The sequence below is a fragment of the Solea solea genome, chromosome 4 (genome assembly GCF_958295425.1).
Source record: "Solea solea chromosome 4, fSolSol10.1, whole genome shotgun sequence".
Taxonomy (NCBI): domain Eukaryota; kingdom Metazoa; phylum Chordata; class Actinopteri; order Pleuronectiformes; family Soleidae; genus Solea; species Solea solea.
The window spans coordinates 8,219,653-8,245,572 of NC_081137.1; the positions used below are offsets into that span (position 1 = coordinate 8,219,653).

Below are 25,920 nucleotides of genomic sequence, written 5' to 3' on the forward strand. Positions count from 1 at the left end.
CAAAGGTATTCAAACAACAAAACTACATCACAAAATAAGCCTCTATGCTGATGATGTATTGCTTTTCCTCCAAAACTCACAAAGCTCTCTTTCTGAGACTATTGCACTCCTTAATAAATTCTCAGCCATATCAGATTATTCGATAAACTGGGCAAAATCGATCATCCTACCAATCAACCATGACTTCAAATCATCACCATCCTGTCCTCTGAAATCTGGAAACATTAGATAGTTGGGTGTAAATTTTTCCTCCAGGCTGTCAGATCTAGCACAATTAAACTATACTCCACTACTTAAATCAATAGAGGATGACCTCCTACGATGGAATTCCTTACCTATATCACTTATGGGAAGAGTTAACACCATGAAAATGATGATCTTACCAAAAATCAATTACCTCTTCTCAATGATTCCAACTAAACCCTCACCAATCTGGTTTAAATCCCTAGACTCTGCCACCACAAAATTCCTCTGGAAAACCAAACCAGCACGCATCAGTTTAAAAACACTCCAAAAAGCAAAAGCCTATGGTGGTCTGGAACTTCCGAACTTCCACAACTACTTTCTTGCAAATAGGCTTCACTATGTCCAAAAATGGTTGGACAAAAATGGCTGAACAAAGGATGTTCAGAATGGGGCTCTCACAATCAAATATCTGCACAAACTGCAACGAAAACACAGCAGATAGCTACATGCATGCTATATGGCTATGCACACCGGTGTATAACTTCTGGTGTAGGGTATGCGAGAACCTCTCAGCATGTCTCGAATACACCATACCACCTTCCCCCATGCTATGCATACTGGGTGATTTAAACGGAATACATATAAACATGGAAAAATCACACATATTAATCAATAGCCTAAGCATCGCCAAGAAAACTATCCTCCTGAATTGGATAAACAAGAGAAACTTAAGTTTAAACCAATACAGAAATTTAATTTTAGATCACATCTCTATGGAGAGAATCACTGCTTCCATAAAGAAACAATTACCTATATTTCATTTGACCTGGACACCTCTAATTGATTATATTTCCTAGGGCGGGTTGGTGACTGTGTCTTCCCTGGTAGGTCTGTGGTGCTGCGGGCCGTGCATCTGGGGTGCTGGGGATGTCTGGTGGTCTGTGTGGGTTGGTGGCCCTGGGTCTACCGTCCCTCGGTGGCTGTGGGTCTGCCCTACGGGGGTCGTGGTGGAGGGCCTTGGCCTGGGGGGCCCGTGGAGGTTGGGGTGATCCCCCCCTCGTCTGGACTGTTCCTGGGCTGTGGGCGGGGCCGGGGTCTGGAGATTGCTGCCGTTGGTAATGCCGTGGTGGCCTGGGTGTGGGTCCGGCCTCGTCAGGGATGGTGTGCTCACCGGGGGCCTACCTTCTGGTCGGATGTGGGGGTATCTGGTCCTCCGCCCCGGCGGCGCTCATGGGGTGCCATGGCCTGGATGGGTTGCTCCCTTCTTGGCCGGGGGTGGGTGGGATTGGGGCATATGGCCCTGCCAGTCAGGAAGCTGGCACCCTACTTGGGGGGGCACTCTTGCCCACCCCCTACGCCCCCCCCCCACCGCAGATGATACATCTAAACACACACATCTAGGGCACCGGGGGGGTGTGTGGCTGAGCTGATGGGGGGTCGGGGGGTGGGACCATCACATCCATTCCCCCCGATGATCTGCCACTCTTCCCCTAATTTTATCGCATGTTAAACATTAGGGCCTGGTGTGTGAGAGACACATCGACGGCTCCACTGTCTGCCAACAGTGGGACGCCTGTGCCACATTTCCCTCCGCCATTTTAACTGCACCTCAGATACCAACATACATCGTATCACACACCACACACACGCACACACCTCCAAATCACTCACCGGTGGGCTGGGGTGGGGGGTGGTGGTCGTGGGTGCGCTCCTGGCGGGGGTCGTCGGCTGGCGCAGATGCTCCAGGATGTTGGGGGACCCCTCTCCGGGGCACCGCGGGGTTGGGCGCAGCGTGTCCTTGGACCACTGGCCCCGCCTCTACCTGGGGGGTCTGGACCGGCTCGGGAGTCTGCCTCTCTTCCGTCTCTGGGGGCCCCCTTGGCTGGTGGCCCTACGTGGGCCTCCGCCTGTCCCTCCCTGGGCTGGGGGGCGTGCAGTTGGCTTCTGGGGGGCAGTGGGGGTGGCTGTGGTGGGTATCTGACCGTGCCTCCCCGGTGGGCGGTCTGGGGGGGGCTCTGCTCCCCCCGGTGGTGGGCTGGCCCTGCCCTTGGGCGCTGGTGGGCTCTGGGTGTGGGGACCCTGGGCCTCTGCGGCCTGCCTGGGTGTGGGATGGTTCGGCCTCTGTCCGTGGTCTTGTCGCCATCGGCTCCCTCGGGTCGACTCTGGGTGGGGGGGGCTTCCCCCCCGCATTCCTCCGACTGGCCCCCTGCGGGATGGATGCGTTGCTATCCTGGGGGTGGTGGCTGTGGGCCTCTCCTGCCCTGTACGGCTACTGGGCGCCCTAGGCGCCTGGATGATTTTCGGCCCGTCGCTGGGGACTGGCCGGACATTGGCACGGTCCCCCACCCAGATTCCAATCACACCTAATGACAACCCCTGCACATATACACTGATATGCGTGATCACACACGCACACACACACACACACTACCACGCTTAGATAAATTAAATTTAACTGATATAACTGTTGTAAGCCCGGACATACTCTCTTGATGTGGTCGTTACAATTACTATATAAACTGTATCTGAAAGTATGTTCTGTATACGCTAAATAATTTCAACTGCTTAATGTTATTAACCTGTTACTAACACACTAATGTCATCCTAAAGTTGTCTATGTTCTGTCTTATCAGGTATGTTCTGTCTCCTTTATATAATTTCAATTTAATGGTACTAACCCATGTATTATACTGTTGTCCACCTTGCTCTCTCTCTCTCTCTCTCTCTCACCCCCCCTCCCTTCCTCCTCCCTGTTCACTCCCCATCCCCTTGTCAGTCCACTCGCTGTCCCCCTGTCCGGTCCGGCTGCCCGCAACACATAATCATAAAACAAATAAATAAAAATACTGCAGTTCCGAGTATCCCAGACTCGTCCTGCACATATCAAAGCTGTCCGACACCAAAAGGCATGCAGTCAATCATATTACATGTCCTGGGTACTGGACAGGACAGGTTAAAAAAAAAGAAAAAAAGAAAAATGGAAAGGAAATGGGAGACCAGCTCATCAGGCAACTACGGGAGAAACTTTATATTTTGCAGTCGATCATCATGTCCCTTGCTACACTCCTGGACCCCCAATTTTAAGTGATTGGATTTTTCAGTCAAACAAAAGCCACCGAAGCTATAAAGCGACTGACCTCAGAGTGTGCTACCATTATAAGGGCACAAGAAAGCAGAGAGGAAATTCCCAGGCTTCTACCTCTCATGATGTCACTGGAGGTAATCTATTATTTTACATTTTGACATCAGTTATTCCTATGAGAACACTTACTAACATGATCTGTGGTTTCCTCTTAGGTAGCAAACTGTGGCATCGTTTAGACACCAGCGTCACGGAGGCAAGGAGGTCTCAAAATGTCACTGCAGATGCCACTGTGGAGATCCAGCGGTACCTTTCAGAGCCAAATATAGGAAGACTGGAAAACCCTCTGGAGTACTGGGAGAGGCAAAAACTACTCTAACCAAACTTATACAAACTTGCACTTGCCTTTTTGTGCACGCCGGCATTTTCTGTGCCTTGTGAAAGGGTCTTCTCTCCAAGGCCGGAGAGGTTGTGTCAAAGAAAAGAGAAACTATTGTTTCTGAATAAAAATGAATGACATTTCCCCTGTCCTGTACATCATTGTCCAAGTTACACAAGCATAATATGTGCCCTTTTCCTAGTTCCACAAGCACTTTCACTGTCCTCTGCCTGATTACGCCCAGGCCATTTTCAGAAAAACATTGCACAACCTGCCATATTATGATGAGAAATTGAGAAATGAACCCTTTCTCGAACCAATTGGCTCAAGTGGTTCAATGCCTCATGAGACTTCATCTCACCATCACTACGAATATGCCTCCTGCGCTTTGCCCGTGAGGACACACTGCAACAGGGGAACCTTATCTGCGTCTTCCCACTGTTTTGTCTCCGCTACACTCTCAAACAAAATGAAAAAAGTGTCCGGATCCCGCTCATTAAATTTTGACACAAGGCGCAGACTCGCCGTCAGGTCTCTGCCCTCACGCTCGGCTACAGACCCTGACGCAACAACAGATGCTATCGTGGTCAGAAACCCTCAGTTTTGTCCGCTCGACTTCTAACTGCAGCTGCAACAGCTCCTTTTGCTGCTCAAACGAGAGCACACCAGTCTGCCTCACCAACACCGGCTTCATCGCGGCCGCCGCCTCAGCAGGTTCTTTCTGCAACACACCTCTCTCAAAGATAACAAAACAAACATTTTTAGCTCATCCTATAGCAAATCCTTGTAACACTATATCATAATACTAACATAACACCACATTTCAGAAAAAGAACATTATACCAACAATCAAATATGGTGGTGGTAGTGTGATGGTGTGGGGCTGTGTTGCTGCTTCAGGACCTGGAAGACTTGAATTGCTAAAGAAAAACAAAATGAAGACTTTGGAGTGGCCTAGTCAAAGTCCTGACCTGAATCCTATTGAGATGCTGTGGCATGACCTTAAAAAGGCGGTTCATGCCCGAAAACCCTCTAATGTGGCTGAATTACAACAACTCTGCAAAGATGAGTGGGCCAAAATTCCTCCACAGCGTTGTAAAAGACTGATTGCAAGTTATCGCAAATGTTTGATTGTAGTTGTTGCTGCAAACGGTGGCCCAACAAGTTATTAGGTTTAGGGGGCAAACACTTTTTTCACACAGGGCCATGTAGGTTTAGATTTTTTTTCCTTCCCTGAATAATAAAAACCTTCATTAAAAAACCGCATTGTGTTTACTTGTGTTGTCTTTGACTAACATTTAAATTTGTTTGATGATCTGAAACATTTAACAAACATGAAAAAAAAAAAAGAAATCAGAAACCCTTTTTCACACAATTTTTTTCGAGCAGGTGAGATGGGGTGGCAGAAACCAGAATGGTTGGTGAGGAGGTGGAGCAAGTAAACAGCTTCCTCTCAAGGGCAGCTCTGACCACAAATTACATGACCAAGTCAGGTTGGATATAAGAATAGAATGGCATGCTTTGACACAGCACCAGATGATAAAATTGATTTGAATTTACATATTCTCTGTTTTGTTTGTACAGGCAGAGCAGATATGATAACAATGCTTGCCATGGGGTGGAACAAGAGGAAGGTGGATAGTCTCCACAAGACACTGGCAAAGCGATTTGTCAAAGTAAGAAGTGTACACTGTATTTTAACATGTACATTTTGTCATTTCATGGTGAAATGGATGATAAATGGACTGCATTTATATAGCAAAAAAGGCAACGGAAACGGAGGAGACTGGGTGAGCTCAAAAAGAAACTCAGTGAGAAGATCATCCAGTACAACACTGTTGCTGCCGGTGAAGACAAAATTGACACAGAAGCAGCATGCAGTCTCTCTGATGATGTGGTTCTGCCTTGGGAAGCACAAGGAGATGGTAAGTTAAGTGTTGGCATTTGTGTGCTTTAGAAAAGAGCTGTTTATATTGGTTTAACATACAGTGCAAAGTAAATAGGAAAACTTGTATGACAACAGCAGCAGCAAATTGGCCAATATTGATTCGATAACATATCAGCACGAATCATACATACTGTTTTTGTAGTATGGAATGTAAGAAATGGCTTGATCAAGTGATATTACTCAAACAGAGAACAATAGTCAGCAACAGTAGGTCTGAGAAAAACTGACCCATTTATTAATAACTAATGGGTTGTATACATTCTAACCTTAAACATAAGATTATTCTTATATTGATTAATATCGGAGATTTTAGATGCAGGTCGATGTAATCCGATACTCTTTTTTTTGCTGATATTGGACTGATATCAATATCAGATTGGAACACCCATAGTATCTTAATACTGGATTGAGCAGAGGCATGCAATTTTTTTACTTTTTCAATGTAGGTATTTGCATTATAATAGTTAGGGATGGTATCATTAGGTTTTCATAGCTGCCATTACTGCTTTACTTGTATGTGAGAATGAGTGTGAGAGCTGAAACTTACGCTTGTAAGTTTCTGTCGCCAGCATGCAGAAGAATTTTTGTAGTAGCCTCTTTTGTGCTGGAGCGATAAAAAAACCCTATAAGGTTTTTCCAGCGAAAAAGGTTTCCTTCCTGTTCCCATTTTTGTTTTACATACAGTGAATCACATTTTGTTTGTTGTAACCCCTTGTAGATTCTTGAGATTAGCCTCTGGTTAAAGCCAGAACTATAAGCCTCTATAAACACTTTTAACAGAATAGTGTCCCAGCCTGCTTGTGTACACCCCGTCTGTATTTTGTTAATATAATGCCCGACCTGTAGGTATCTGAAAAAATCGTCCTTATCCAAGCCAAATTGCCCCTTCAGATTTTGGAAGCTATTCATAGTCCCCTTGTGTAAACATCTGGTGGTTTTGAGCTACTACCTTATTCCACATCTTAAGTGACAAACATATCCATGGGTTACCCAATTCCTTTAAATGATTCATCCTGTCCTTATCACCAATCGCCGCCTGTATTGGAAATTCTTCTGATATAGCACTTTCAATCTCCTTCTATCTTGCACAGTATTCTGGGTTGCACCAACATATTAATGGCCTCAATTGAGCAGCTATATAGTAATCTTTTAAACAAGCGAGAGCGATCCCGCCCTTCTTCTTTGCCAATTGTAAACTCTGGTATCTGATTCTTGGCTTCCGTCCCTGGCAAATAAACCTCGAAATATGCTTGTCCCAACCCCGAAATTGTTGGTCAGATATATCGAGTGGAAGTTTTGATTCTGTCACATCTGTTCTCTTTTCCAAAATAATGGTAAGCCTACGTACGAAGCGGCGACGTTTTGACCAGGTCATGCTGGTCAGGCGCATGGAAGAGGAGAAACCAATCATTGTGAAGGAGATGACCCAGCATTATCAGTGTCTGAGAATTGACAAACAACACAACCTCCTTCATCACACTGAGAAAAACATCAAGAATCATAGTATGTTCTACAAATATTCCATTTGTTAAAGATGAGCATTCCCAGTGACTGACATTTTTTTTTTTAATCAAATCTGAAAGCCTTTCTAATAAGTCCAGCTTACTGTTTGTTTTTTACACAAAAACACAGCCTCAGAGTTTGGCATTCAAACTACATTACATGTTTCCAACTTTGTCTGCCTAATTTTAAATCACATTCTTCTTCAATTTTCACTCTAGCTACTCCTACGGATATGACAGAGGCCGGATACAGAGCACTGCACTGCTGTCTTTTACAGAAGAAAGACACTCTACAAAAGAAACTGAGTGCAGTCACCAGCACCCATGCCCTTATAGACACAGACCCTGGTTCCTTGAATGTGTTGGAAGAAGACATGGAGGACTGTGAAGAGGACGACAGCAGTTCAGAACTTTCAGATGGAGAGATGTAGTTCGGCTGCATTTATTTATTGCACACACAGAACAGCAATTTATTATGAATAATAAATGAATGTTTAGATGGGGAACACTGCGGTGGATGCAAGACATAAACAACTGCGCCGAAAGTACCGGACCACTGACTGACCCGCCCAGTGGGACAACTCCCAATACTCCCGATGGCCAGTCCGCCCCTGATATGAACACACCTGGACATATATGGTTTTACGCTGTCATCCTTGAATTTGTCTGGAGGAGAAGTTCAAAATTCAGTTTAATCCACATCGACTGCGTCTTGTCTACCTGTTTAATTTAAAAACTTCACAAGTTTGAGTTTATTTGCACATTACAAAGGAAAATTAAGCTCATAAACTCCATATTGTACAGGCGAATTGGCCACGAAATCGATCCAAACTACACGGGGAAGAATGGGGACAGACGCCTCCATTACTTCTGTTGTCTCACTGCGTCCTTGCAGTATGTTCACAAGCTCTTAGAGGAAAAGGACAATATACATATGGTAAATCTCCAACAGGTGTGGGGTTCATTAACACCGCGTCCCCTCCTGTACGAGCCTTTACCTGAACCAGAGATAAACGCAGAAATTGACCCTCGTTTCAAGCCGTTTGTTTCACACGGGTTTGTTTCCTTAACTGGCGAGGAATCTGGTAAAGTATCGGTGACAGTTCTCTGTGATACAGCCGCTTATCATTCATTCATGCTGACTAGTGTCCTGCCGCTCTCGAATGAGACTTCGTGTTTTTCTGATTTGCTAGTGTGGGGAATCAACCTAAGTTTAAAAGTGACAAGATAAATTTGATCGATGCGCAGAGAAATTATCCGTCTCTAACTTTGTGTATCTCCTCTGTTGTAGCCGCCGAGGAGGATCGGCAACCTTGTGTGTTTTTTCTGGACAATGGTGTATTGATGAGACGGTGGAGTCCTGACTCCAGTAAAATACACGTTGCTAATCAGGTGGTTGTGCCAACAGATTATCGTGCGCAAATTCTGAGTCTGGCACATGACTCCAGCTTAGCTGGCCACGTCAGGTGGTAGGAAAGCCAAACCAACCTGTGTGTCCAGTCCGCCTGCATCCGATCCCGGTGCTTGGGGAGCCATTTGACCGAGTGTTGGTAGATTGTGTAGGACCAAATCCGGACATCAGTATATTCTGACGGTGATTTGTGCCGCGCTGCGGTACCCTGACCCTGGCCATCCCACTGCGCTCGTTAAGTGCAAAACCGGTTGTGAAAGCTCTCACTAAGTTCTTTTTGACTTTTGTTTTGCCTAAAACTATTCTGAGTGACCAAGGCACAAATTTTGGCTGCCCAAGAACTGCCAGCAATATCACAGACAATGCAAGACCGAGTTGGCAGCAGCAAACAGGAGGTGGACAGTGCCCTTGACGGATGCCCAAGCCACCTCCATCAAGGCCATCTTCTGGTGCCTTGTCTGCAGAGGTTTGTAGCCTACATGATAAGGGAATACTCTGTATACAGCAGTGTTTAGGTTCATAACAATCTGTCACCTTTATGTTGGACTTTTGGTGTTAAAGCATGGTCGGCTCGTCATTATAGGCAGGTTAGGCACAGCCTCAATAACTATTCAGTTACTAAAATACGTATTTAATTTATAAATGTTCTGTTTGTGCTGCCTTTGACAGGGGTCAGGAGTTAGTTCCAGATTCTCTCTTTGTATGTTCAAATAAGGAAAGAGGCACAGAGAGATATATTTATGGACAAATACAAATACATCAACGTAGCTAAGAATTGCCAGACTTAGGTGTAAGCTTGAAGCTTGACTAAGCTCCACCTCCCAATCTAGCTCCAAGCCGTTCCATCAAGTGAAATCAGCTGGCTCCACTTGACGCTTAGTCAAGCCTCAACTGTTAAGCCTCAACTTGTGCACGCCCACAGGGAAAATAAAAAGCCCATTCTAGTCGAGCGAGGAAACTGTGAAAAATGCCAAAAAGCAAGGGAAAAGTACGTGCAGAGATGTTCTCTGCAGCGGAGCAAACCCCCCTCATGGAGGTATATGAGGATTACAGCCACATAATCCCAAAGAAGGGCAATACCGCGCAATCAATAAAGCGAGGGATGTGGCGTGGCAGAATATTGCCGACAGGCTGAATGCGTAAGTGACAAAGAAAATGAAGTATTTCAGCATCATCATGTTATATAAATCCTCCATCAAAGGGACAAAATATATGTAGACAATAATCTACCAATTGATTTCTTGATGGTTTTTGTTTTAAACTAATCAATTATGTGGACCTATTAATGCAAACAAAGCCCTAAAATTAAAAGGAAAATCCCCAAAGAACAAAAAGACAGCCCTAATAAGTAACATTCATATGAACATAAATAAAATAGCATTATTGTTTCACTGCAATTTATGTGAAATTCTCCATATTTTATCGTTTGGCAGCCCTAGTAGTAATGTTAGAAAGTGATATTCATCACATTTATCAACTGAATGTTTTGCAAATCGATGGGATAGCTTTCATTTATTTCCTGTATGGCCAATTGTATAGAATTGATATCATTTTCATTTAAGCCTGTCATTTTTACATGCTGTATTTGTGCTACTTCTGTATTTTGTCCCAGATGCTATATGTTGAATTGTTGTATTTTCATTTTATTTTATGTAAAGCACTTTGAATCACCTTGTGCTAAAATGTGCTATATAAAGTAGCCTTGCCTACATTTTTGATAATAATAGGCTACATTTAATCAAAGTATTTGACTCATCACATTTATCATACAATTGATGGTAGATTATTACATGAAGAAATGCAATGTTGGTTATCATTCTATAGGAAATAATCATATGACAGCTCTATTGATTGTAAAAAAGTTATTATTTATCTAGAATCATTTTAGCAAATCAAGCAATTCAATGGAGACGAGGACCCCTATTACAGTAAGTGAATGCAGGTGACAGCAAATCAATCATCTATCTCCTATCAATCGGAGGCCCTAACCCTTGTTACATCAAAAGAATGACGATTTCCTTTTATCATATTTTTTTGCTAATTAGTTTAATTTTGTATTTATTTGTGTCTTATTTTTTATTATATTTTATTTTGGTGATAGTGTTCTTTAATGTACTTATAGATAATAAATAATTATTAGTATAAATCATTTCTTTAATACATTTTATTATATATTTTATGTTTATCATATTATTTTATCATTCCATGACAGTTGTGTGTCTCTGTTTCTGTCTATTGGACATTCTTTGATCGTAGATGGTGCTAAGCTTCACTTTTAGCCTGCTACAGACCAGGTTTGCCCGGCAGCATAAGTTAACATGGTTACTTGGCTGGCATTCACATTAGCCACCTTGGTGGAACAGGGTTGAGGCTCAGATTGATGGAATGGAAACCTGAGCCACAGTTATGGCTTAGCCATGGTTGAGGCTCAGCCAGAGTCATAGTTTCCATGGTTACTGAGTTGGGGCTAATCTCAGCCTCTTTGATGGAACCGAACTCTCACTCATATTAGCCAGACTTGGCCATTTAAGCTTGGCTTTGCCTTTAGCCTGCTTGATGGAATACCCCCCTGGTGTGCATTAGCAGGTAAAAGACAATGACCAAAACTATTCTAAATATTTATAATTTTTTTTCCTGCAGGAGCGATGGATGGCATCATTGTTGCACCCTGCTGCAGGAGCCTGGTGGGGTGCACCACTTGTATTCAGCAGTGGGTGCTGAATTCCCCTCAATGCCCCAAATTCAGGGACAGTGACTTTGGTCAAACGTTTTTTGTGTGAGTGGCATGGAGGAGGTGGTAACTGCCCTCCATGATGTAGTTTCATAAGTTTTTGGGAATTCTGTTCTTGTTTCATTCACAGTTTTGTTTTAATATGGTATTGGATTGTTCTTTCTTGAAACGTAAAAATGTTCATTTTGTATGTATTTGGTTTTTTTTGTTGACGTGTTATTGTTGCTTTGTCAACTTTGAGAGTAAATTGTTAGGAACTCTCACAAAGCTTGGACCCAAATGCACAAGACCAGAAACAGGAGAACGGTTTATTGACTCCTTAATTCAGCAAACAAGAGGTGAGCTGGAACAGCTCTGAAACAAAGGCTAAGCACTAAGCTAAACTTGACTTTGAACTGAGAAACAAACAAAAACCTTAGCTAGACTATAACAACAAAAGATCTCTTTCTTTGTTCAGAACATGAAGTGGTACGGACGCTACCAATACACACAAGACACTCCAGCAACAGGAAATGGGAGAAGGCAGTATATGTAGGGAGTGAGGTTAATGAGCACCAGGTGAACACAATCAGGAAATCAGGTGACACAGAAAAAGACAGACAAGGTGCTCACAGGAAGTAGAGAAACCCCTTACCAAAGTAAAACAGGAAGAGACACTGAACTAAAACTAACACAAAATAAAACAGGAAGTGACACTGAACAAAAGCTAACTAACACAACTGCCGGTGCGTGACATAAATGATGGTTTCCAAAACATGCATGGGCTCTTTTTATCTGTTATAGTAAATGCTGGACGTGTAACCACACATAATTTATGTGTTACTTATTTTTATTAACTGACCATTTCAGACTGGTAGATAGGGAGAAGATGGATGTGAGAAATATCTTGTGAGTAGCTGTGCTCTCCATGTTTCAGATGTGAGCTAGCAAAGATGTGTAGAAGATGACAGCAGAGTTAGGCCAGAAGGACATGCATGTTTAAATCTGAGCTGAGGGTGAATGATGATGATGATGATATGATAAATTGAAGTGCAAAAACGAGCACTGGTGGTGCGGTGACTGTGTGGTAAGTGAAGCCAGGTCCACTGAAGGGTGTGTGTTAAGAAGACACCAAATGCCTCTTTATTTTTTTCAATAGTCTTTATTACTCCTCTTCCCTTCATGGAAGTATGGGTGGTTCTGAAATGATAAAAACATACAGATAAAATACATGCTGTATACTACGGAGCCCCGGACATGACATGGTAAACAAATAGATTGTGGCTGAGATTGGCCCCAACTCAGCAACCATGGAAAATATGTCTCTGGCTAAGCCTCAACCATGGCTAAGCCATAACTGTGGCTCAGGTTTCCATTCCATCAATCTGAGCCTCAACCCTGTTCCACCAAGGTGGCTAATGTGAATGCCAGCCAAGTAACCATGGTAACTTATGCTGCTGGGCTAACCTGGTCTGTAGCAGGCTAAAAGTGAATCTTAGCACCATCTATGATCAAAGAATGTCCAATAGACAGAAACAGAGACACACAACTGTCATGGAATGATAAAATAATATGTAAAACATAAAATATATAATAAAATGTATTAAAGAAATTATTTATACTAACAATTATATATTATCTATAAGTACATGAAAGAACATTATCACCAAAATAAAATATAATAAAAAATAAGACACAAATAAATACAAAATTAAACTAATTAGCAAAAAAATATAATAAAAGGAAATTGAGGCATTGAAAATAAAAGATTGAATATGTACACCAAACCACAATTAGATGTAAATGCCCTCCAATCTCCACCCCCACACTCCCTCCTTGCCTCCTATTGGCTGGCAAAGCCAAAGCCAATTGAGGTCAACTAACAAAGGCGAAGACATTTAAGCAGTGCATTCAAGAGAGGGAGAGGGACACAGAGAGACAAAGAGAAAGACAGATTGAGTGAGACATTCCAACAGGGCATGCCCATTCATTGACAACCCAGTGAGTGAAGAGTGAAGATAATTCAACGGGCCTTCCTACCACCACCAGCACCAAAGGTCTTCCAGGACAGGACCAACCCGTTGACCCACACAGATGCGTACCTGTGGGAGAGGTACCGGTTCAGCAGGCAAAGCATTGTGAATTTTTGCTTGAACCACACATTATGAGGGTCACTCGCCGCAGCCAGTCTCTGACCACTGTGCAGTCAGTCTGTATTGCACTGCGGTTCTTTGCCAGCGGTACATTTCTCTACAGTGTTGGTGATGCTGAGAAGTAGAGCAAGGCAACCGTTTGCAGAAAGGTAACAATTATATGTCCTCTATTCATTTGTGATTATTTCCAGCATCGCCACCTATTATGATGTCATGATGTCATATTGTCATAGGCCATGACTAATTGGACAGATATGACAGATGGCAATGAATTAATATATTTATTTAAATAAAGTAATTTCCATAGTTATCTTTCATATGTATACATTAAACATGACAAAGAGCAAACACATTACAGGTAAGAGCAGTCTACCTGGCCCTGAAGCAGTTCCTTAACATCTATAAACATCTACATCACCTTCCCTGGACATCATGACCCACAGCGGATCAAGGAGACATTCTATGCAATTGCAGGTTTGTGACATTCAAATGCATTTGATGGAAAGTGTAAAGTGGCACACAGGTTGATGATGTTGTTCCTTCATTTTTCCACATAGGCTTCCCCAATGTCCTTGGCTGCGTTGATTGTAGCCATGTGAGAATTGTGGCCCCATCCGGACCAGTGGAAAGAGATTATGTGGACCGGAGAAATCACCACAGTCTGAATGTACAGGGGAGGTTGAAAGTATCCTACTTGGAGACAGGGGTTATCCCTGTCTTCCTTACCTTTTAACGCCATACAGCGATCCAGGGACTGAGGCAGAGGAGGCCTTTAACGGTGCCCTCAATTCCACCAGGGCACAAATTGAGATGGTTTTTGGATAACTAAAGCACAGACAACCCTACAGTTTCAAATGTCTTTTTGCTCCAATACCGACAGGTTCCAGTGTCTGAAATACCCAAGGGTTGCTCCAGAACGTGCCTGCGAAATCACGGTGGCCTGTGCCATCCTCCTTAATATCGCAACCATCCGCAAGGAGAGGCTCCTGGACGTCACACTGGAGGAGAGATGGAAGGACCCCAATCCCATGCCAGAGGACATGGATGGGAGGGCCGTGAGGGACCTCTGTAGGGACGCACATTTTGCTTAATTTGAAGAGCTCTATTCTTAAATCCATTTTTAGAATTTTTCTTTTTTCTACAATTTACTGCAGGTGATATCAATCAAAACCAAAGTTCAGATGTTCGTCTGTGTCTGAAAGTAACCGGCCTCTTCCACCCAACACCAGCATTTGGTGGGTGGTTGGCATTTGCAATTTAGGCATGACTGAAGTGCTTTGTGTCACGATCCCACTCTCCTCCACCACTATTATCCTTATTTGTTATTTTCCTACGTGCTGCTCCCTCTCTCCCTCTCTCCCCTCTCTGCAGGAGGCGTGGCTGACCTACTAACACTGATGACGCTGGTGATCAGCAACACCTGTGGCAGCTCATCCTCACCTGCTCCTGATGAGCAATCAGGAGCCTTCTTAAGCCTTTGCCGTCTCAGTCACCAGCGTCAGATTGTTTTTGCTCTTCTAGTGGTCGCCACACCTCCTGCTTCCCCGAGAGCTCCGGATTCCCCACGACACAACTCGGCCGTTGGAACCTTTCCCTGTCTCGATTCTGCATCGTGAGTCTGCTCCTGCCAGTATCCCCCCACTCACTGTCTCTCACCCTGGGCTCTCGCTATTTCCCGGCACAGCTGCATCGGCAATAAAAACCCTGTTAAAAACGTGATCTGTCTCCTCTGCATTTTCGGTTCCTCTACATAGTCAAACCGCTCTCATTCGGGAGCGTAACATAACAATCTGACCAACTATGGACCCGGCAGACGGAGACAGTTTCTGTCAGGCGCTATCCGCACAAGGCGCACTAATTGGTAAACACGATAAGATCCTCTCGGAGGTAGTCACTTCACTTCGAGAGTTATCAGCCAACTTTTCTAGGCTCATCCACCAGCCTGCGTCCGTGTCAACTACGGTCACCTCAGTTCCTAATGTGGTTAGCCCTCCATCACCATCAGTAACTGCGCCCTTACTTGCACCACGTGAACCATACGTGCCCATCCCTGAACGTTTCTCCGGAGACATAGGTAAATGTGCTAGCTTTCTTTTTCAGTGTTCTCTGGTTTTTGATTTGTAACCCGCCACATATCCTTCCAATAATGCTAAGATAGCATTCATTGTAAACCTTCTCTCAGGTAGAGCTGCACAGTGGGCCACAGCCATATTGAATAATCCTTCCTCGAACCCCATATTTTACGATACCTTTACGTCTGATCTCCGGAGGGTATTTGATCATCCCCCCCCAGGGGAATGACCCCGCCTCGCGACTGCTGAGCCTTCGTCAGGGTAACAATTCGGTCGCTGACTACTCAATTATCTTCCGTATCCGCGCAGCCGAGAGCGGGTGGAACGACATGGCACTCCGGGGAGTGTTTATTCAGGGCTTATGTGAGGAGTTGAAGGACGAAATGGCAACCCGTGATGACTCGACAAATTTAGATACTCTTATTGAGCTGACTATTCGCTTAGATAATCGACTCCGAGAAAGACGCCGCGAAAGAGCCAAGGCTCGACGCTTCCCATCCCTCTCACATTCACTCGCTCCAGGCTCACCCCCCGTCGATCGGCCCAGTCCCTCACTCCTCTCAGTCCCCAACACTGACTCCTCTGAACCCACGCAGCTGGGCCGGGCTCGCCTGACTCCCTCCGAGAGACAACAGAGGCTGACCGCCAGAGTTTGTATATACTGTATATTACATCGCCTCCTGTCCCTCCCGACCAAAAGACTGAGCTCACCAGCACACGCAGGAGTGCTGGTGAGCGGAGCCCTTTCCTGTGCCACACCCAGTCGGATCACGCTCCCTGGCAAGCTGATGTGGGGTCAACAGTCTCTCCCTCTCTCCTTCCTCGTTGACTCCGGAGCAGATGACTGCTTCCTCGACCTGAAGATCGCCAACCAAGCCAGGATCCCTACTGTCCCCCTCCCTGAACCAAAGACCATCCTGGACCTGGACGGCAAAACCCTGGCCAAAGTTACCCATCAAACTCATTACTCTCATTCTTTCTGGTAACCACCATGAACAGATCCAATTATTTCTTATTCCGTCCTCTTCTACCTCTGCCGTGCTGGGTTTACCATGGTTGGCTCGCCACAACCCCCAATTTAACTGGTCTACAGGCCAGCTCACCAACTGGAGCGTCTCATGTCACTCCCAGTGCCTCCACTCCGCTCTCCCTGTCTCTCCCTTGGGTCCGGAGCCACCCCCTGCACCACCAGATCTCACCTCTGTTCCCTGTGAGTATCATGACTTGGGCGAAGTGTTTTCTAAACAGCACGCACTCTCCCTGCCTCCCCACCGTCCCTACGACTGCGGCATCGACCTGCTCCCCGGGGCTACCCTCCCCTCCAGCCGCCTTTATAACATCTCCCGCCCTGAGCGCGAAAGCATGGAAAAATTCATCCACAAGTCCTTAGCTGCCGGCCTCATCCGCCCATCATCATCCCCGGTCGGAGCAGGATTTTTCTTTGTCCAAAAGAAGGATGGTTCCCTAAGGCCCTGCATCGACTACCGGGGACTGAATGAAATAACGGTCAGAAATAAGTACGCCCTGCCCCTGCTCGATGCAGCTTTCACTCCCCTCAATAAAGCACGGATTTTCTCAAAACTGGACCTGCGCAATGCCTACCACTTGGTCCGGATCCGTGAGGGGGACGAATGGAAGACTGCATTCAACACCCCCATCGGTCACTTTGAATATCTGGTAATGCCCTTCGGCCTGACCAACGCCCCTGCCGTTTTCCAGAGCCTGGTCAACGACGTGCTGCGTGACATGCTGGACAAGTTCCTCTTTGTTTACTTAGACGACATCCTCATTTTTTCTGAGACGAAGGAGGAACATCTCCAGCATGTCCGTTTGGTACTCCAGCGCCTTCTGGAGAACCGGCTGTTTGTGAAGGCTGAGAAGTGCGCCTTCCACACCACATCCGTTCCCTTTCTGGGTTTCATCGTTGAGCGAGGCTAGCTCTCTCCTGACCCCACAAAGATCAGCGCTGTAAGAGACTGGCCCACCCCCTCCACTCGTAAGCAGCTCCAGCGTTTCCTTGGCTTCGCCAACTTTTATCGCCGTTTCATTCGTGACTACAGCAAGGTGGTGGAGCCACTCACTAGACTCACCTCCCCCCTTAAAGGATTCACATGGACAACTGAGGCCGAGACTGCTTTTGTCAGGCTCAAGAAACTCTTCACCACCGCCCCTATCCTGTCTCACCCGGATCCCAGTCTCCAGTTCACAGTTGAGGTGGACGCCTCTGATATTGGGGTAGGAGTGGTCCTGTCCTAACGGAGCTCCACCGACCAGAAACTCCACCCCTGTGCTTTCTTCAGCCGCCGCCTATCACCTGCAGAGGCCAACTATGACGTAGGGAACCATGAGCTGTTGGCCATCGTCTTGGCTCTGCAGGAGTGGAGACACTGGCTGGAGGGGTCCTCTCAACCCTTCATCATCTAGACCGACCACAAGAACCTTGCCTATCTCCGGAACGCCAAGCGCCTCAATTCTCGGCAGGCACGGTGGGCACTGTTTTTGAGCAGGTTTACCTTTTCCCTCACCTATCGCCCCGGCTCCCGCAATACTAAGCCTGACGCCCTGTCCCGTCAATTTTCCCCTGAACCACCCAGCTCTGAGCCCGACCCCATTGTCCCCCCCACCTGTATAGTTGGTGCGGCCTCCTGGCCGGTAGAGGAGAGCGTCCGGAGGGCTCAATGGGCAGAGCCTGACCCCGGAGGTGGTCCCCCCAATCGACTTTTTGTGCCCAGCCCCGTCCGCTCTGAGGTTCTACAGTGGGGACACTCCTCCAAGCTGGCCTGCCATCCCGGAACCGCACGCACCCTCCAGTTCCTCAGACAGCGCTTCTGGTGGCCCACCATGTCTCAGGATGTCACATCATTCGTGTCTGCCTGCCCCATATGTGCCGGGGGCAAGTCCTCCAACCGCCCCCCCGCAGGCTTGTTGAACCCCCTGACCATCCCACGGCGTCCCTGGTCCCACATAGCTGTGGATTTCATCACCGGTCTCCCCCCCTCCCAGAACAACACCACAGTCCTGACAGTCATAGACCGGTTCTCCAAAGCGGTTCACTTCATCCCCCTCACCAAACTTCCCTCTGCCACCGAGACGGGGGACCTCCTTGTGGCCCATGTTTTGCGCCTTCACGGCTTCCCCCAGGACATTGTCTCCGACCGTGGCCCCCAATTCACATCACAAGTCTGGAAAGCCTTCTGTACCACCCTGGGCGCATCCGTAAGCTTGTCCTCCGGCTACCACCCTCAGTCAAATGGCCAAACAGAAAGGGCCAACCAGAGTCTGGAGAGCGCACTGCGTTGCGTAACGGCACGACACCCTGCTGCGTGGAGCATGTTTTTGCCCTGGGTCGAATATGCACACAACTCCCTCACGTCAGCATCCACCGGCATGTCACCATTCATGGCCTCCCTGGGATATCAACCCCCCCTGTTTAACTTTCAAGAAGAGGAAACCGCTGCCACTCAGTGTGGAGACAAGTACGGGCTGCCCTTCAACGCTCCTCCCAACAGTCCCAGAGACAGGCCAACCGGCACCGGACCCCCGCCCCCCCCATCAGCCAGGCCAAAAAGTGTGGCTCACTTTTTTGACCTACACGGTCAGTCGCATCCTTGACATCCGCCGCCGAGGTAGAGGCCACCAATACTTGGTCGATTGGGAGGGATACGGTCCAGAGGAAAGGTCTTGGATTCCTCGCAGCTTCATCCTGGACAAGACCCTGCTGCGGGACTTCCACCGGGACCACCCTGGGAGACCTGGCTTGGCGCCAGGAGGCGCCCGTTGAGGGGGAGGTACTGTCACGATCTCACTCTCCTCCACCACTATTTTCCTTATTTGTTATTTTCCTCCGTGCTGCTCCCTCTCTCCCCTCTCTGCAGGAGGCGTGGCTGACCTACTAACACTGATCAGCACATCAGCAACACCTGCGGCAGCTCATCCTCACCTACTCCTGATGAGCAATCAGGAGCCTTCTTAAGCCTTTGCCGTCTCAGTCACCAGCGTCAGATTGTTTTGCTCTTCGAGTGGTCGCCACACCTCCTGCTTCCCCGAGAGCTCCGGATTCCCCACGACACATCTCGGCCGTTGGAACCTTTCCCTGTCTCGATTCCGCATCGTGAGTCTGCTCCTGCCAGTATCCCCCCACTCACTGTCTCTCACCCTGGGCTCTCGCTATTTCCCGGCACAGCTACATCGGCAATAAAAACCCTGTTAAAAACGTGATCTGTCTCCTCTGCATTTTCGGGTCCTCTACATAGTCAAACCGCTCTCATTCGGGAGCGTAACACTTTGGGTGCTAAATAGAGCCACACAAGTGTTAATGTCACTAAATGAAATTAATATTTTTCCACACAATTGAGACAGGACATAGTAGACATGTTGAAACCTTTGAATGCTATGTTGGTGGGTCACGCAGGTCTGAACATTAAATACAGTAAGAACAATGACCTTTTGCTGTGCATTTGGATTCATACTTACATCCTTTTTCATCTTCCTGATCTCAAGTTTTGGCAGTCCCCCACCAGTAGCCATGGATGCAGTCTGCTTTCTGGTGGCTGCAAGATATGTATTCATAGCTGCGAATCTATTTTGCCTGATACATTTCACATTACGTTATGGAGCACTTACCATTGCTAAGAATGTTTATATTTGATTTTGACCTGGTGGCCGGTCCTCTTCTGGCTACTGAGATTGCTTCTGTTGAGACATAACTGTGAGGGACACACACCATGTCTGCCCTATAGCACATTTCATACATAGAGGCATTTTAAATCATCATTATTTTGATGTAACAAGGGCTAGGGCCTCCGATTGATAGGAGATAGATGATTGACTTGCTGTCACCTGCATTCACTTACTGTAATAGGTGTCCTCGTCTCCATTGAATTGCTTGATTTGCTAAAATGATTCGAGATAAATAATAACTTTTTTACAATCAATAGATCTGTCATATGATTATTTCCAAAAGAATGATAACCAACATTGCATTTCTTCATGTAATAATCTACCATCAATTGTATGATAAATGTGATGAGTCAAATACTTTGATTAAATGTAGCCTATCATTATCAAAAATGTAGGCAAGGCAACTTTATATAGCACATTTTAGCACAAGGTGATTCAAAGTGCTTTACATAAAATAAAATGAAAATACAACAATTCAACATATAGCATCTGGGACAAAATACAGAAGTAGCAAAAATACAGCATGTAAAAATGACAGGCTTAAATTAAAATGATATCAATTCTATACAATTGGCCATGCAGGAAATAAATGAAAGCTATCCCATCGATTTGCATAACTATCAGTTGATAAATGTGATGAATATCACTTTCTAACATTACTACTAGGGCTGCCAAATGATAAAATATGGAGAATTTCACATAAATTGCAGTGAAACAATAATGCTATTTTAATTATGTTCATATGAATGTTACTTATTAGGGCTGTCTTTTTGTTCTTTGGGGATTTTGCTTTTCATTTTAGGGATTTGGTTGCATTAATAGGTCCACATAATTGATTAGTTTAAAACAAAAACCATCAAGAAATCCATTAGGAGATTATTGTCTACATATATTTTGTCCCTTTGATGGGGGATTTATATAACATGATGATGCTGAAATACTTAATTTTCTTTGTCACTTACGCATTCAGCCTGTCGGCAATATTCTGCCACGCCACACCCCTCGCTTTATTGATTGCAGCGGTATTGCCCTTCTTTAGGATAATGTGGCTGTAATCCTCATATACCTCCATGAGGAGGGTTTGCTCCGCTGCGGAGAACATCTCTGCATGCTCTTTTCCCTTGCTTTTCGGCAGTTTTTCACGCTCGACTAGAATGGGCTTTTTATTTTCCCTGTGGGCGTGCACAAGGTGAGGCTTGACTAAGTGTCAGGTGGAGCCAGCTGATTTCACTTGATGGAACGACTTGGAGCTAGATTGGGAAGTGAAGCTTAGTCAAGCTTCAAGCTTACACCCAAGTCTGGCAATTCTTAGCTACATGATGGAATACCCCCCTGGGTAAGCAAAACGAGCGGTGTTGTGTTGCTATTGTCATACCTGCACTGTTAAAGAAACCTGCCTCTAAATATTGTGTTTAAATGCCTCTCTGTAATAATGGTTCCTTGCAATGACAGCTTTTCTGAATGTCATTGTAGCTCATTCCCAGCCTAAAAAAAAACTCTATCACACTATCTTTGTCCATCGTGTAGCTTTAGCCACTCTACTTCCTCTACCTTTGACCTTAGAGGAGGTGCACTTGATTTGCTTACCCAACTGTCCAGGAATGATAATATTATTAATCAGTATTTCGTGCACATGTTATTCTTATTTCGTGGCCACGAAATAGTATTTTGTGCGCACGTTATAGCTATTTCGTGGGCACAATTTATAAAAAAATGTTACCATGTTCGTCATGTCCAGGGCTCCATAGTATACAGGCCTAAATAAACCAACAAAAACCAGATGAAATGAATATCATTCAATACATCTGTATCAATAACCTGGATAATTATAGGCCTTTGAGCAAACCAGGCATACAGTTAAATACTCTCATACTGCCACCTACTGGTAGAGAGGGTAAACATCACTAATCTGTCTCGTCTTTTTTTTTCTCTACTATCCTCTTGGCTTTCATTTTGAAGTATTTGCTTTTACTTTTGGGTCAACTGACTTCCTTTCCTTCATTTTGTTCCTCAGATGGAAAGAGGCAAAACAAATTGTCAAAAAAACCAAAATTGGGCTGTTTATTTGATTGGTTTTCTCTTTTCTCGTTTTTAAATTTTGACAACAAAAACAAAAAAACGAAAAAACAAACGGTTAAAAATGTAAAAAATCGACAATTGCTCTCTTTCAATTTGTTCAGTCTGCTTTATTATCGCTCTCCACAGCCCAAGATGACAGCAAGCCACACACGCTTCTCGCACATAAACATTACGTCATAACTGTGCGCTACCTAGTAACAGGTAGATGACTGACTACTGCGCTAACAAATTTAACTTAACAATTTCCACTCTCTTAAAAAAACAAACTTGTAAATAAAGGTAAACACTCAATGTACATGTGTGTTTTGAAAAAATAACTCTGTTTTGAACAGTCATTCATTTGATTAGTTATTAACAGTCATTCCCAAGGTTCCACTTTCCATCCTTCAGCACTTTCAGAAGCAGCAGGGAAGAAGCTCCCTTTTTTGTCAGACAGTCTGACAGCTGTTCCCTTTGTATCTGACCAGAGGACATGTTGGATCCTTTTTTGCTTTGGATTAGTTCTTTAATGCCACTTATTTCTAGTCTCAGGGGTTTCTCTGTCACAGATTTAGTGGACTTGATGGCAGGGGCGTGTCTAGAACTTTTTCTTTGGGGGTCAAGCTTGGGGCACAGACCGTGGAAGGGTGGCACACTGAAATTACATTTTTTTAAATGCCCCACAGTCTTAGATCATAATAAACAGTAGGCTAAGGTATGTGTTTCACTGGTATATAAGCCTACCTCTTTGTTAACTTAGACACAGAAACCACCAGTTGTGTGTAGTTATGAACGACTTTATTGCAACTCTAACAACATGTTAGAAAACTATAGATTATTCAGAAATCTTAAAGCAAAAGAGATCAAATACCCAGTTGGTGGGATGGTGTGGGGTATGAAGCATGAGTCTCACATAATGCTGCAATTACAAACATCACATACTATAGGATTTATAATCACAGTATATGATCAGCTCTTAATAATAACATAGTGAACACAATCACCTCTCACATGCACATCAATCCACCACCTTAGTATTGTAGACACTGCACTGTAGCATGAGGAGTAAGTCCTGCCAAATATAGGTGCCTCTGCAGCCTAAACGGCGTTAATTGAGTTCACCCGAACATCAAAGGGCTCGCCGCAACGCGCCATTAACGAGCCGCAATGGCGGCGCCCGGGAACGCACATGTCTGAACGGACTGTCGAACTGACACAGCATAGATTTACATGCATAAAGTGCACATCGGCCACAATAACTCCCGCGGATACATTAAATCACAGAGGGATTATGATGAATGACAAGACGGATCAGAGAGGGCTCAGACGCAGAGGCCTTTTAATTGTCTTTATTGGCACTCGTAAACAAAACACAAGGCAGATCCTCTTTACCGAGGGAAAACAAAGCGTGGCTATGAAAAACTATAACCAATAGAGAGTGCAACGCTTTTCAAGAGAAACGTTGCGGAACTATAAACGCGGAACAAAAAAATCACTCCGAAGAGGAAACAAACTCAGACTATGGTTTTCATGTAAAACTTAAACAGAAAGCTCTCCAAACGGAGGAAAACAAAGATCTAAACACTTCAAAACAATCCTATTGATTGGCGATCTTTAACTAACAAAGGACAAGGTCAAAAACAAAGCGCAATCTAAATGATTGGATCTAATCAAATCTGACTAGTAAAAGGTAAGTCACAATCCTAGTGATTGGAGTTCCTAAAAGGCTGTGAAAATGAACAAACAGAAATCTAAACAAAAGGGGCTATAAATCTTAACTAAGGTATTAGCTAACAGGCTATGATAAGAAAACTTACAAAAAGAAAGCGTCGCTCACAAAGAGGATCAAAAACTTGTGGCATCTGTGGCTGTGACGAGGAGCTCTGGTGATCAGGCATGGGCGAAAACACACTGGCACTGAAACAGGCAAACAGAGGCCTTTTCTCAATACTCAAGTAAGCAAGTATGTACTTGCTTACTTGGGAAGTATATACTTGAGAAGTACGCTGGGAGTACATACTTGCTAAGTACGGGAGTACACAAGTATGTGGCCGTGTGTCAATACTCAAGTAAGCAAGTATCCATGTATTGTTCTTCTGTTTGAATGGTGGCTGGCGCCAAGTGCTGCAGCCTCATTACCGCCACCTAATGCATAGACTGTATATATGCTATGCACATATAAACATATGTAATCATATATATAACATTAAATCACTTACAATAAAGCTATATTATATATAAAAAAGAACCACAACTCATGTCGTTATTTATATTCAACACATTTTTAATGTTTTGTAGTCTTTTGTCTTCATATAACAGACCATTGGTGGGAGGTTGATGGTGTTGTACAATCTGGTCCTCAGGGACCACTGTCCTGCATGACAGATGTTACCCTGCTCTAACACACCTGGATTAAATTGTCAGCTTGTCTTCAATCTCTGCAGAAGCCATATGTTCATTTGAATCAGGTGTGTTGTAGCAGGGCAATGGCTATAAAATGCAGGGCTAGATTAAGAGGCACTGGAGTTGAGGAGGTTAATGAGTATAGGTGAGCTGGAGTATGGAAAAAAATACTAACTGAAATGGATGCAAGATGTGTTGCTGTTCTCGCCGTCGGGATGCTTTACCGGCAGGCCGAACAGGAGGCTGCTGACCTGAGGAGGAGGATCAGGGAAAGAAGAGCCAGATTGCAGAGGAGGGAGAGGAGGCTTGCCTTTCTAGCATATCTTGTGAACAAGGTAAGAATTACTCATCACTTTAACTAATAATCACATCTATTGCCTCAAACGGCATATATATATATATATATATATATATATATATATACAGCCATATGAAACACTTTGGGAACCCCTCTCAGGCTTCTTCAGAACTGAAGAAACATCTTACTGAACCATTGCAAGCAATATATATATATACACATGTATATATGTGTACATATTATATTACAACCACTTTAAATATGTTTTGTTTCTCCACAGAAGAAACAACCAATGCAGAGATATGCACAGATGAATATAAATGTGCCAATCATCAGCATGTTTATGTCTGGTGCAGACACAAAGCCGGCCCTGAGACTATCCAGGGACAGCTTGGATCTATTTTTTCAAATGCTGCCCCATAACAAGTCCCATGGCTGGAGTCACGAGGTTGAGGTGCTGGTGACTGTGTACTGGCTTGCTTGTGGAGCTTCCTACAGGGTGACAGCGGATATTTTCGATATGCCTCTGTCAACCATTTGCAGGATCGTCCACAAGACTGTAGACAACATGATGACGATCATTCACCAGGTCATCCATTTCCCCAAACATGAGGAACTGGAGGTGGTGAGGTCTGGCTTTGCCCGTCTGGCTGATCATGAGGCATTTGGTCGGGCTGTTGGAGCCATGGGTGCCACATCCGTGTTCTTCCCCCTAAAGACCCACAGAAGAGGTGTTACATGAACAGAAAACTCTTCCCATCAGTTATTTTGCAAGGTGTCTGTGATGCTGGGGGAAAGTTCCTAGATGTCTACATAGGGAATCCAGGATCGGTCCATGACTCGATGGTTCTCCGCAGATCCCCTATGTTCAGACAGGCCCTGTATCCACCAGCTGGATACTTTCTGCTGGGAGATGGAGGGTACCCGTGTCTGCAGCATCCGGTGGCCATCATAACACCGTACCGCCAGCCCGTAGCCAGTAAGATTAGTCATGGAACACACAAATAACACAAAAGAGAACACAAAAGTCGGTTAATA

General features: G+C 45.0%; 1 protein-coding gene across 1 annotated transcript; it reads right to left on the minus strand.

Moving 5' to 3' along the window:
- Window positions 1–1,039: 1,039 nt before the first annotated feature.
- Window positions 1,040–4,341, minus strand: LOC131458653 (proline-rich protein 2-like). Its single transcript, XM_058627853.1, has 4 exons — window positions 4,314–4,341; window positions 2,009–2,549; window positions 1,858–1,949; window positions 1,040–1,317 (listed from the first exon to the last, which is right to left on the minus strand). The coding sequence occupies exons 1-4, from the start codon at window positions 4,339–4,341 to the stop codon at window positions 1,040–1,042; spliced, it is 939 nt and encodes a 312-aa protein (XP_058483836.1).
- Window positions 4,342–25,920: the final 21,579 nt, after the last annotated feature.

Bases quoted from the DNA above. Each gene is read 5' to 3' on its own strand.
- LOC131458653 (XM_058627853.1), bottom strand. From the start codon at position 4,341: ATGAAGCCGGTGTTGGTGAGGCAGACTG. The intron at 2,550-4,313 runs GTGTGCTCTCGT...GGTTGTCATTAG, and splicing joins GGTGTTGGTGAGGCAGACTG to GTGTGATTGGAATCTGGGTG. The intron at 1,950-2,008 runs GTAGAGGCGGGG...GGTGCCCCGGAG, and splicing joins AGCCGGTCCAGACCCCCCAG to AGGGGTCCCCCAACATCCTG.